We start from the raw sequence: 13,297 nt of genomic DNA on the forward strand, positions 1-13,297 counted from the left end.
GCGGGATGTGTTGCCCACGGGCGGTCAGCACTCGGGAGAGCATGCTGTAAGAGCATCGAGTAGCGGGTAGTATTGACTGGTATATCACACGAGACTGCGTCAACTGAGCGAGTTAAATAGAGGTGGTTTTTCTCCGGGTTGAATCTGATTTGCCAGATTTTAGCATACATAGATGCGATTAAATCAATAAAATGAAGCTGTGTGGATAAGATGACGTCAAGGTAGAAAATAGAAAAAAACAGAGCAGAACCCTCCTTTTCATTCCCGTGTCCACTTTGAATGGGACAGAGATGGGTATACAGAACTTTAGATCCAGACATTGAGCGGATGGCCAGCTGAACTGGCCAACTACAGACTCTGCAGCCTGATGGGATGCATAAACATTCGCAAACACGCTCACACTAAGCCGGATCCATCCAATGTGCTCACTTTCATGAAACTAGTGCGCGGCCACAGTGAGTTGTTCGGCAACGAAAATGGCAGTGAACGGGGAGTTCGTGCTCAGTGCAGCTGTCGCTCATTTGGTAAGACTTTTCACCTTTCCGGCGGTTGTATCGTATATGCGCACTCGGCGTGATATCGCTCTCAGAGACCGCAGACCAGGTTCGATTGCTTCGATGGCTTGGCTTCTACGAAGCAAAAGTCGGGGACATACAACTTGGCTGTTTTTCATTTCTGACTAATTCTTCATCCCCACACAAAATGGCATCCCACAACAGCACTGCGCACATCATGGTTACGATCAGCCCAGATGGTAAAACTAGTGTCGGTGCTGCAATGGCCATGTCCGATAGCCCCGGCTCGACCGACAAGAAGGCCGGCCTACCGACAGAAGACATTGAGACAGCATCCTCTTCACTGAGCCTGGAGGAAAGGAACGAAAGAGAAATTGTCGAGCATCCCAACGAGATCACCGATGATGCCCAGACTGGTGTCAAAAAGGCCGAGGCCGTTGCTCTGGTCTGGTCCACGGCCGCCTTATACTACACATATGCCTGGTAAGTGCCTGAAAATGAAAGAAGCTGCGATGACATGATGCTTACAAGAAAACTCTTTGAATAAGGATATGTCTCTGCTTCTTTATCCTCGCACTTCAGTCCTCTGTCGGCAGCAACATGATGTACTATGCATACGCCGACTTCTCATCCGCACCGCAGATCTCCCAGGCCTACATCATCGGCTCTATCATCTCGGGTGTTATCCAGCTGCCCATTGCCAAGACCCTCAACCTCTGGGGCCGTGCCGAAGGTTTTCTCGTCGTCCTCACTGTCTACCTCGTTGGAATCATCATCCTCGCTTCCTGCAATGGCGCCAAGAGCTTTGCCGCCGGTTACACGATTTACTATATTGGGTACACGTCTGTCAACTTCATTCTCAGCATCTTTGTTGCCGACTCTGCAGGCCTACGAAACCGGGCATTTGCATACGCCTTTATCGGCACACCTAGCATCTGCACCGCCTTTACAGGATCCTTGATCGCCCAGGCATTCTATGAGCACTCTACGTGGCGATGGTCTTATGGTTGCTTCGTCATCATCGTCTTCTTCACATTTACCCCTCTAACCCTTGTCTTAAAGTTCTACCAACGCAAGGCTGAGAAGATGGGCCTTTATGTGCGGACCCGAAGCGGTCGTACAACCTGGCAATCTGTTGTCCACTACTTTTACGAGTTTGATCTTGTTGGTGGTTTCTTTCTGATGGCCGTCTTTGTTCTTCTTCTATTGCCCTTTAGCCTAGAGATATACGGCTACGGGAGCTACTCGTCGCCCACGTTCATCTGTATGATTGTTTTTGGTGCCGTGCTGCTGCCTGTGTTTGCGCTCTGGGAGAGGTTTATGGCCAAGACCGCCTTCGTCAAGTGGGAGCTGTTCAAGAAGCGGACCGTCGTCGGTGCCTGTGTTCTGTCAGCTGTCATTTTCTTCAACTATGCCGCCTGGGACACATACTACTACTATTATCTCCAGGTGGTCTACAATCTCAATACGGCCAAGACTGGATACATGAATCAGATCTACAGTGTTGGGTCAACCATATGGGCTGTCTTGTTTGGTGTTTGGATCCGCCAGACAAAGTACTTTAAGAAGGTCTGCCTCTTCTTTGGCGCTCCGCTTCTGGTACTGGGAGCCGGCCTGATGGTGCACTTCCGTGGCAGCGATAGCAAGATTGGATATTTGATTATGTGCCAGATATTGATTGCTTTTGGCGGTGGAACCTTGGTTATTGGTGACGAGATGGCTGCCATGGCTGCTGCCGATCGTGAAGGCATTCCCATGGTCATCGCCCTGATCAGTCTTTTCGGCAGTCTCGGCGGTGCTATCGGCTATGCTGTGGCAGTGGCCATCTATTCCAATACTTTCCCGTCGGCTCTGCTCAAGGCCCTTCCTGACGACACCAAGGCCGACTATCTCACCATCTACCTCGGTGGCTCGACAACACAATTACTGTACCCTATCGGCACTGCGGCCAGAACTGCTATCGACTATGCATGGACAGAGAGCCAAAAGTATCTATGCATCGCAGCAGTTTCTATTGTCGGCCTTGCATTCCTGGCTGTTGCCATCTGGAAGAACTATGATGTTGACAGGAGGCAAGTCAAGGGCCTTGTCTTGTAGGACGCATCTATATAACTTATACACTGCTCTCTCCCACCCACTTCGTTTATTGGTATATTTAGTTATTGATACGGTCCTTCCCTTTGCTTATCTGCTGATCTTGCGGCACAAAGACTTGCAAAAACAATTCCTCGTATTATTTGTTGTAATCAGAGGGGAAGGCTACCAAACTATTCACATGCCTTTTAGAGCATACTGTTTCAGAACAATTAGTACGAGCTGAAGAAATATGCCAGTAAAAAAAGATTGTTGGAAATTCAGTATTAGGCACTACTGCATCGCCAATAGATGAATACAAATGCTGAAAATGCTCTCTTTCTAATAGCTATCTCTGGCTCACACAGGTGGAAATATGACAACTTGATTTGCCGCGGAGGGTTCTCTGGCTTGAATTAAAGAATAATATTGGTTGCTTTGTCGCTTTTGTTCTAGACCGTACCGACGCCGTGATATATGCAATTCAAATGCAGTTGCCTTACGGCTTTTCGTCCTCAAAAGCCATCTCACACTTAGCTTTCAGTGCGTCGCGCAATTTGCTCTCGCCCCGGTTGGCCCACACGTTATATCCGCTGGAGCTCAGCGGCCAGAGAACCTTGTTATCGATAGTCTCAATCCAGTCGGCATTGGCCGGTTTCGGCTTCGACGTGATAACGTCCAGCTCCTGTGCGATTTGTGTGCAGTAGAACTCCAATGGCAGGTCGTTCACATCATTGCCAAACGGATTCTCGATCTCGGACCCAATGTAAAGAAGGCCGAGGATGATGTAGCCGGCCACCATAGTTCCCGGGATAGCCACCCACCCTAGGTAATTGAACAGCTGAAAAGGCAGGAGCGTGACATATATCCAGGTAATTTGGTTGATAGCAATGGCATAGGCGACCGGGACAGGTGTGGTAAGCACGCGCTCTGTCTGCACCAGGACATCGTTTAGGGAGGTGATATTGGTGTCTGCACATTCAGCCCATTAGTACCGTGCTTCCAGGTATAAATTAGACGACCAAGAACTTACACGCTAGAGTCTGTTGCAGAGGGTAAGGTAGCTGTCCGTTCTTGATAACTTCGTCTTGTCGAAAGAAGCCAGGTACGACAGAATTTCCAGAGGCAGGTTTCCCAATGGTCGACGCGCTTTCTTTATCGCTTTCCTCGGGTTGCTGGCCGCGAAAGAGAGGTCCAGAAGAGAGCCGACCGTCTTGAAGACGCCTTTCTTGAATCCCTTGGCGCTGTTGGGATCCGCCCGAGTCGCGTCGCCGGCGAGCGTGTCGATGTGGGGAACAAGGTTGACAAGGTCCTCGTAGTTTGTGTAGGGCTCGTGTCTTAGCTTGTGCTTGAGAGCAACGGCGAAGGCATTTAAGAGGTTGATGGCGGTTCTGTACTTGTCAGTCTCTGCAGATAATACAGCGGACTATCTTCTGGTAAGCTTACAGCTTGGCAAGAACGTCTTTTTCCTTGTGTTCTTCTCGCTCTAAGCAGTGCAACCAATAAACACGACCCAGAACATTGCACGTCAAGACCAGCTGGCCCCATGACTTCCGACCTTCGTTGTATCTGTCAAGTATTAGTAAGCGATGATATGGTGACGTGTTGCCTGCGCCGTATCATGCACACCTTTCGTAGGCCGTGGAGCTTCGGAAGCTCAAGGCCAGACCGACGACAAAACCGGTGACGGTCAGAAGCGTAGAATTGATTCCCACTATTGCAGAACAGTGTCAGTTTGAGTGACGGATTGAGAGAGCGTCTGGATCGCGCCGAACTTACAGCTCACGTTCGTCATGAAGGAAATACAAGTGATGCACGTGGCCCACCCGCCGAGCCAAAGCAGAGGGACGATCAATTTGGGTAGGATGCTACCATGCATTTGAAGGAACAGGGGCCACTTGGAGTGCCTCAGAACATCTCGAGGACCAGACTGTCGCAGGTAGTGTTAGTTCACGTGGCGATTATCGGCAGACTTGGATGTTGCTTGCTGGCGGGTAGAATGGAGCCGGAAATTACGCACAAAGTAGTCGTCGAGGTCTATCTTGCTGTGCTGGCGGCTGAAGGGGATCGGCTTGTGCCCGATGGGGCTCCTAAGAGCTTCCTCGTCTGTCCCAGGTGTCGGTTTGACGACAAGGTGCGAAGGCTTTCCCGCGTACTCGAATCCATGGTCATCCGCTTCCGTAGAGGCATTGCCGGTCATCGTCTCGCCGTCGGCCATCGTGCAAAATGGTAGGGCGCCGACTATGCAGATAGTAGAGTCCAGCTATGTCGGCCAATTTGTACAGAGTACTGAATAAAAACTGTATGAAAAGAATTAAAAGAAGAATAAAAGAAGGAAGTAAATTGCGACCCCAAGGACGGGAGCTGTTTGTCTCTTCTAGCTCCTGTCAGAAACGCTTTTCAGGGGGTCTATTTTAGGGGCCGAAACAGGATCCTGGATGCTGGTCCACTCTGATACTACGTACTAGCAACGTGTAATTCTCGGCACTCGTATCCCCCAAGGAGAACCCTACCGTGAATAAAGCGCAATTTGCGAGCACAGGGATACGTATTGCGAAGTATACGAAACCGTTTTACGCGTAGGATTTGCCCCATGTAAAAACATATCACAAATACGTGGCCGAACGCCAAGCGCAAGCTAGCAAACTCCCTCTACCCAATTGACATAAGATAGCGCACAGACTACCGGCTGCGGCTTCTACTTCGAAGCCGCCCCCTACTTAGTACAATGTACGAATACGGTGTAGATTACTCCGTAAGTTTACAACAATCCTCCCACATGCTTTTCCAGAGATGGTCCATGCAGGCCTCCAACAGCACGGAAGATACGGCCGTGGGCCAGATGCCACAGATTTATACGAAGTAGCCAGAGGCTTTACAGGATCTGGTGACCCATGCGTTCAGTGGTCCGTTAGTTGCTTGTCTCCTCCTGCCGCTGTGTACTGCAGGGGCATATAATTAGTGGAGGCCTACGCCCTGATTTGTCGGGAACCGGCGCGTCAGCATCGCCCGTCTGGCTCATCATGCCAAAATATGACAAAGTGAGAAAGCGCCATACGAGTGCCTGCATATGTATCGGACACGCCATTGCTCGCGGGCTAAATACGCCTAAATAGGAACGTACCGCAAATTGGCAATTTGCTGCAATCAGCATCGATACAGCGGCCATCCTCAACGATATAACCACATGAGTCGGGCCGTACTCTACTCCGTAGATGTATTCCGTTACGAGAAGTAGTCAGACGACGAGAAGCTACGGAGAAAAAAAAAACCGGACTGGCTTAGGTATCTTACGGGGTGTTGTTGCTAAGGCGAGCCATCTTCTCTTAGTGCCTATAGCTTTTTTTCACTGAACGGCCGAAAGACCCTTCCACTAAAATTCGTACGAGGCCGTCGAAGCACGAAATAGTAAGATACTCCGTATCTTACATAAAAATGCATAGCCGTTCACGCTTACTCGCATGCGGCTAAAACGGCGCGCGTAATTATATCCAACGTCGCGTTTTGGTAGTGGATCAGCAATATTCGCAAAGTGGAAATTTACATGGTTTCAGACTCTCTTTACGGAGTACGTATGCAGAGCGTGCAAAAACGCCTTATTATTGGTTAGATAATGTACGGTGTACGCAGTACGGAGTACGCGGGGCAAAAAGGCAGAACAGCTCTCCGCAAAAATGCCGTTTTCAACGATGGCAGTGCCCACCATTATGCAAGATTATATATTTAAGTTATCTGTGAGTAGCCTGTACACTGAGCGAGTTTGGGTGGAAGGACGTGCCCTGAATTGCGTGTGTTGCACCTAATTTGTTCGATCGTTGTCAAAGCTTGGAGGTCATGTACACGGAACAAAGTTTGTCCCGACCGCATACATTCGGCGCCATGATGTCACGTGGGACTTCAGTCAGGCGATTTGACTTCTGACGGGATCTGTCAAGAGAACTAGGCAGTCGGCAATGCCGAATTCACCGACACATCAAAAGGGAAGAGACAACGCGTGCATTCGCAGGCTATCAGGTCTCCAAAAATGGCTGAGGCACCGAGAGGCTTTGCAATTTTCCGCGTACCCGGGCTTTCACTGTAATGAAAGATGGGAGCAGTCTGAGGCTTTTGTCGCGATCACGGAAACGATCTGTTCTTCACCTACCATCCGCTGTTTTAGACTAATTAACCTACGAGGAACTCGATTATTTGACTGCGATGGAGCTTACCTAAGCTACTGATCGAATTGTACCTTTCACCCTTTAGGCCAAAGTTGTAATTCGTTGCAAGTGGAATATCGAGTCCTGTCTGTTCCGAATAGAGACGCACATTATGTAAGGAGAACAGGTAAAGCACCAGAAATCTTGAAGCCGCAAGTCTATGCTCGTTCTACCGAACTCTTGGAATCGATCGATCATCGAAACATTTGCAGATATCATGGGTTATCAGGGACATTGTCATCACGCCTATGGCGTTTAACGACATGCCATTATCAAACAGCTTTGGTGTGCATGAACCGTCTGTCTTGCATGTCATCATTGGGTTGATCACAGAGGGAGACATTCACGGATTGGGCGAGTCGTGTGTCGATCCAGCCCATCATAAGCGCTTGGAAAGGGCATACAAGAAAATAAAGGGCCTCTCCGTCTACGACCCAAATAGCATCTGCCAAAAGCATGTTTACTTGCTCCCGTACAGTGGCGGACGAGACGCATTGTGGTGATAGCGTTAGTCGCAGACAAGTTCTCCTCTCCATTTGGGATTGCCTTCCGATCATCGAGCTGCTCGGTGGTCACGTGGTGCTATTGACGACGAGAATGGCCATGGTGGTCTTCAGTCAGCCGCCGTCGGCATTGCACAGGACGCAGTGCAGTAGCCATACCCGATCAAGACTTCCCGGGTGGCCTTGCGCAATTTGTGGCGGCTGGCGGGCATCTGCTCGACCTAGGACATGCGGTCGATGCACTCAAACAGCCGTCTGAGCATCTCACATCTATGACGTATCTGGAATCAGCAACACCCAATCTCGACTATGCTTGCGATGTGCAGTGGCCGTGAAAGTGTCGGGAAAAGATGTGACTGTGGACGGCGCCAGGGCTGGGCTTCGAGCTGGACAAAGAAGCTGGCATCGTTACAAACAGCAATTTGGCTATGGGCTGGGCGAGGGATGATCCTATACGTGTAGATATTTGACCCGTCCTTAAAGGCCTAGACCCGAGGTGGCAGATCGGAGAGGGACAAGAATACGGGATACTTTAGTGCAGTTGAGTTTTGACAAGCAGGGGAAAAGTGGAAGAACTATGAGATGTGTCCACCATCTGATTATGTTGCCATGGTCCGCTGCACAGGCGCACATATGCGGTGTAAAGCATGAGTAAAGCCTGGTTGTGGTGGGCCGGAAGTTCCACGACCAATATTACAGTTGCGCAGTTGTCTCGTGTTCCGACAGAGTTAAGCAGCCCCTCTTATTTTAGGATCCGCTATCAGGCAGGAAAGCTGGAGTATTACGGCGTACGGAGTATGGTGTATACTCAAGGTGCTTAGGCAGTGGGACGCGACAAACCGGGTCAGAAGCAGGCGAAATACGGGTTCATAGAAATTTGTGATGCCCAAATGGGTGGGACACTCGAGTGGGATGTTCGGGTGGGATGGAAACTGTCTGTGCTGATTAGAGCCGACCCGGCTTAGAGCAGCACTAGAGTCGTTGCTGCTGCGGAGTGAGATTGTGGCGCTTGCGGTCCTTACATTTGTTTGGAAGCGATGCTTAGCAACCACGGCTGTTTCTTTGCATTGTCTTATTTGTATTTAGCACCGAAAACGAACGATGCATGCTATCTCACTTACGACATTGGAGACCTTGACTGTGTGGATTCGTAGAGATATCACCAGGGCTACAAATGTTTCCTCGGAGGTTCCCAGAGGGCCCAGAGGGCTCTAAATTAGCTCACTTCGGTATGATCAGAAATTGCTTCTATGTCTACGGAGTACTTTCTGTATATAAAACTAGATAATTGCGGAATAATTAAACACACACATTTCGTAGAGCACACCCACTTCGTAGATATTTTCTGTACAATTTGCATACGGATGTCTGAGCAATGCGAGCAAAGCTTCTTCAAAACCTTTTCATTGTCATGTTGTTGTGGGAGATGAACATGTCGTGTATTTTTTTTTTTTGCAAAAGAAAATCAAATAAACCGGTAGTTCCAAAGATTTGACAGGTGAGAAACAGCCACAAATTCAAGGACAAGCAGCATATTTTGTTCCCGGGGATTTGAAGGACACGATCGGCGGTTGGGAAGAGAGGCAGGCTTCTAAGCCAGCAGAGTAGCCAGCACGAGTGAAGCGATGATGGCCAAGCCCTGGCCAAGCAGGTCAGAGGCGGTGGTCTTGCGCCAGAGGCTGGAGGCGGCGCTGACGACAGTGGAGGACGGCAAAGAGGTGCTGGTGCTGGTCTCGGAGGCGTTGAAAACGGTGGTGCCGTTGGCGTCCTTGGTATAATTGCCGAGAAGAGTAGCGTTAGCGACGGTTGGGGCTACAGCGGTGTCGTAGGCCAAGCAGGTGTCGTTGGGCGACAGCAGGCAGTCGGGAGCGATGCAGATGGCCTGCAGTTGGGCGCCAGCGCTAGGTGGAATAATTGCCTCTGCCGGGGCGCAGCGCAGGTTGAACTTGTCGGTGAGAGTGCTGTTGACGAACTGGGCATCGGGATCGCTGAAGCCGATGGAGAGCAGGCCGCGAACAGCCTGGTCGACGAAGAAGCCCATTTCGCCGGCATTGAGGTCCATGAACCTGTGTCTGTCAGACTGTCGAAGGCAAGGAGGGGGGACGGAAGAAGAAGGGACAAGAAAGGTGAACGTACTTGTGCACTTCGTACATGGATGCCTTGCCGGCATAGTTGGGCAACGTTGCGGAGCCAATGTGCGAGCAGCCAAGGAAGGCGGCGAAGTAGGAGTACACGTGTGTGAAAAATATGCTATAGGCCGTCTGGTCAGCAGCTGTGCGTGATTTGGACTCTGAGATGGCTTACTACTGCGCAGATGTGGTGTTGCCGTTTCCGGGCTTCAGGTTGCGGGCAGCCTCGAGGCCACCATCGTCGAGGAAGTTAACGGCGGCACCCGAGGATCCGCCTGTATTGGCGGAGGCAAAGGCGCCGTCAAAGTAGCCGTTGAGGTCGACGTCCTCACCTGCATAGGTGGTGGGTGTGAGAGCACCGGTGAAGCCAGCGACGGAAATGGTGTTGTACTTGGAGAAGGGACCCAGCAGGGCCGAGTGCAGGACGAGGGCCATCAGGATACGCTCGTTGTCAGCCGTGTTCTCGCCCACAGTTTTGTTGGTGTAGAAGTCACAGGGTGTAGTAGTATTGGGCCGATCCTGGGCAGCAGCTAGAAGCAGCTGTGCCATCAAGACGGCGAGAGATAGGAAGACGTTGAATAGCGCCATTATTTAAAACTGGTTTTTTTTTTTTTGGAGTTCAGCAGAAGGGTTGGGAGCAGAGAAGGTCTAAGTGCTTGGAGTGTTTAGACGGGACTGAGGAATGTTGTCATCGGAGGTGTGTCCCCATTGTGATGGAAGTAACGGCGTATTTGTACTTTCAGACGGTTCCTGACAAACAAGGCTCATCCGAAAGTCGCAACTCCTAGTCAGGGGAGACCCAAGTGATGCCAACAACCATACTAACAGCCATGCTTACAAGCTTGCTAGAACATTGGCCGTCCTTGTTTCGACAGCTGTAGCGGTAGGGCGTCGGACCTCGGCCGGACATCGCATGTGGACGAAAGAAAAACAGACAGTTGGCAAGAAGATGCGGCTATTGGTGGACAGACGGTTGGAGGCCGATGTCAAGAATAGATCGGTCTCGCCGTTTCAGGCGCAGACCTGACTAAGTGGTCACGTAAGTTGTATCGCGTGTGCCTTGGCGACAACAGCAGTGTTACGCCTGCATGAGCTGGCACCAGCGTCGATGTGACCAGTCTCGATCTTGGCACGGCGCTAGTCGTGGTAAGCTTACGCGCTGCAGCTGTTCCCTGTAAGGCGACTGGCGGCAGGGGCGTTACGTAAGCTGGGCGTTCTCGGCGGAGAACGACGGAGCGAGGGAGGCCGGGCGCAATATCTAGAGAGGGATCCGCAGCGTGCTGCAGCCGAGAGCAGCCATCAAGGACAGACAACAATGGACAGAGCGGGTGAAAGCAGGCAGAGCACAGCTTCGTCCGCCGCTCCTCCGGGGCCCAGACGGGCTCTGCGCAAGGGCACACACAGCTGCGGCGAATGTAAGCAGGCGAACGCGGGATCTTGTGTTTGGACAGAGAACTGGAGAGCAAGCACTAAGACAGATTTTGCTGCACGATAGGCAAGAGGCGCAAGACGCGATGCTTCTTTGAGAGTCCGCGGGCAGTCAAATGTGTAGGCTGCCAGCGTCGAGATACGGCCTGCATCAGCCAGGAGTACGTCGATGTGCCCTCGCAGGAGGTGCAGAAAGGGTCGAGCGTTGCCGAGAGTCTTGGCCAGGTACAGCAGATGCTGCAACAGATCATGCGGAAGACGGCCGAAGAGGAGCAGGAGCAGAGGAAGGTAGTCCAGGATGATCAACAGCAACAACAGCAACAGCAGCAACAGCATCAGACACCATTGGCAGACGTGCTGCAGGCAGACAACCCGTATGTGGACACGTGTCGGCGACTGCACGCGGCCCTTCCGTCGCAGGAGGATGTGCGGGTGCTCTTTGAGGCGGGCCGGACACCCATCTACGTGCAGGCACTGTGCAATCCGTACGAAGAACTATTTGCCGAGGGCAAGGCGCGGTCGCTGGAGGCGATGGCGGAGCTGCCGGCGGCGACGGCACACCCGACAATCCTGGCACGCAAGGTGCTTCACGTGGCGCTCTGTCTGCAGCAGCTGGACCCAGGCTTCGATGCCGGGGCAGTGCAGCTTGGCCAGCCGGTCGGAGAAGCGATGCGGATGCTGTTTTCGCTAGCAACGACAACGGTCACGTGCCACGACGAGCTGCTCGACTCGCTCGAGGGGCTAGAGTGTCTGGTCTGCGAGGCCGTGTACCTGGTGAACAGCGGCAGTCTGCGGCGGGCGCTGTTGACGCTGCGACGAGCCTTGACGCTGGCACAGCTGATGGGCTTCCATGCGACGCGACCAACACCCTGGACGCTGCGCCGGCTCGACGCGGCGACGCGGGTGTCGAGCGCGGTCACGTGGTCTCATCTTGCGTGGCTCGAGCGATTCGTCGCTCTGCTGCTGGGACTGCCGACAGCGATCACGGGTGGCCCGACGGCACCGTTGCAGCAGCCGGCCGACCAGACGGCCAGCGAGTGGATGGAGAGAGTGCAGGTAGACGTGTGTGGGCGCATCATGCGGCGAAACGAGGATCTGGCGCAGAGCCGAGAGAACAAAGACCTCGGCAGCGATGCCATCTATGCGACGACGCAGCAGATCGACCGTGAGCTCAGTGCGATGGCTGAGAGCCTGCCGGCCGCATGGTGGAGCCCGCTGGACTTTCCGGCCGATAGGGTCCTGGACATCAGCGACATGATGGAGCGCATGATCAGTGCACAGATCCAGATCGTGCACTTCACCCTCGTGGCCCTGCTGCATCTGCCCTACCTCCTGCGCCAGCCGACCGGTCCGGACGGCCTGCACGTTTGCCTGTCGCGAGGTGCTCACGCGCTTCGTGCCGTTTCGGGCACTCGTGCGCGTGGTTTATTGCTGCCGTCCGGTCGACTTCTGCGCCCTCACGGCAGCCCTCGTGCTGCTGGTGGCCCATCTGAGTGGCCAGCGTCACGCCGACTCCGGCTGGTTGTTGCCTCATCACCGTCGCGGCGACCGCGCCATCATGTCCAAGGCTGTCGACACTATGGTCGAGCTCAGCCGGCTTAACGACGACGAGCTCTCGCGCCAGACCGCCGATCTCGCCCAGCGTCTGCTCGATCTCGAGGCCCGCAGCACCAAGGACAGCCTTTGCTATAGTGCCACGGCCACGTTGGCCGACCCCCTCCTCGCTGACGACTCGCTGCTGCTGCAGATCCCCTACTTTGGGTCCATCCGTCTCGTCTGCGAGCCCACTGCCTCGCCGGCCTACTCCGATATCTCGTCTGCCTCGTTCGAGCACAGCTACGTGTCTCTGCCCAACCTGCCGGCCTATGTGACCCATCTGCCGTCCTACGGCCAAGCCTTTGTCTCTGAGCCAGTCGACCAGCCACAGCCACAGTCGCTACGTCCGCTGTCGTTCCTCTGCTACGACCCTGTCGTACCGCCCATCCCCGGAGAGGGAGACCCATTCGGACTCGATGTCGACATGCCCGACTTGATGGCTGGCACCGATGTCTGGGCCTTTCAGGGCGTCGACGGGACCATCTTTGAGAACCTCATGCGCGGTGCCAACTACCCCCCCAACCACCCCTAGCGGACGGCCCGAAAAACAGAGAATGATTCTAATTTTGTCTGCCCAGAGCATTTGATCATCGATATGCCTTTTGCATCTGGCCTCGAATGGGACTTTTCGTAGGCGCTAAGAAGGATGTAAGAAACAACAAAACACGGCTGTGCTTACTCTCCGGCGGAGTTTCCGCCGATCTGTTCTCTGTTACATTAGTGCCTGGAGTACAGGTGAATAGACAAAGCCGTCTTACGTTAGCCACACGATTTTGTATATCTATATAGTATTTAAGCCAAAGTTCTGCCCCACGTTTTGTAGCTACGCAATCCGCATCTGCAAAGACAGTATC

The 13,297-nt window shown here is 52.7% G+C and overlaps 4 protein-coding genes across 4 annotated transcripts; 2 read left to right on the plus strand and 2 right to left on the minus strand.

Annotated features, from left to right (window-relative positions):
* Positions 1-702: 702 nt before the first annotated feature.
* Positions 703-2,612, plus strand: CMQ_3795 (siderochrome-iron transporter; the record flags this gene model as incomplete). The annotated part of the gene is made up of 2 exons (XM_014319733.1): positions 703-998; positions 1,064-2,612. The coding sequence occupies 2 exons, from the start codon at positions 703-705 to the stop codon at positions 2,610-2,612; spliced, it is 1,845 nt and encodes a 614-aa protein (XP_014175208.1).
* Positions 2,613-3,087: 475 nt separating this feature from the next.
* CMQ_3611 (upf0187 domain protein membrane protein) lies at positions 3,088-4,806 on the minus strand (the record flags this gene model as incomplete). The annotated part of the gene is made up of 6 exons (XM_014319549.1): positions 3,088-3,560; positions 3,735-3,979; positions 4,035-4,157; positions 4,218-4,302; positions 4,368-4,518; positions 4,609-4,806. The coding sequence occupies 6 exons, from the start codon at positions 4,804-4,806 to the stop codon at positions 3,088-3,090; spliced, it is 1,275 nt and encodes a 424-aa protein (XP_014175024.1).
* A 4,075-nt stretch (positions 4,807-8,881) lies between these two features.
* CMQ_3843 (uncharacterized protein) lies at positions 8,882-10,007 on the minus strand (the record flags this gene model as incomplete). Its single annotated transcript, XM_014319781.1, has 3 exons — positions 8,882-9,356; positions 9,427-9,540; positions 9,595-10,007. 3 exons carry the CDS (start codon positions 10,005-10,007, stop codon positions 8,882-8,884), a joined length of 1,002 nt encoding a protein of 333 aa, XP_014175256.1.
* A 727-nt stretch (positions 10,008-10,734) lies between these two features.
* CMQ_3701 (c6 zinc finger domain containing protein) lies at positions 10,735-12,975 on the plus strand (the record flags this gene model as incomplete). The annotated part of the gene is made up of 3 exons (XM_014319639.1): positions 10,735-10,834; positions 10,915-12,261; positions 12,314-12,975. The coding sequence occupies 3 exons, from the start codon at positions 10,735-10,737 to the stop codon at positions 12,973-12,975; spliced, it is 2,109 nt and encodes a 702-aa protein (XP_014175114.1).
* Positions 12,976-13,297: the final 322 nt, after the last annotated feature.

This window comes from Grosmannia clavigera (genome assembly GCF_000143105.1).
Source record: "Grosmannia clavigera kw1407 unplaced genomic scaffold GCSC_113, whole genome shotgun sequence".
In the NCBI taxonomy this organism is placed as follows: domain Eukaryota; kingdom Fungi; phylum Ascomycota; class Sordariomycetes; order Ophiostomatales; family Ophiostomataceae; genus Leptographium; species Leptographium clavigerum.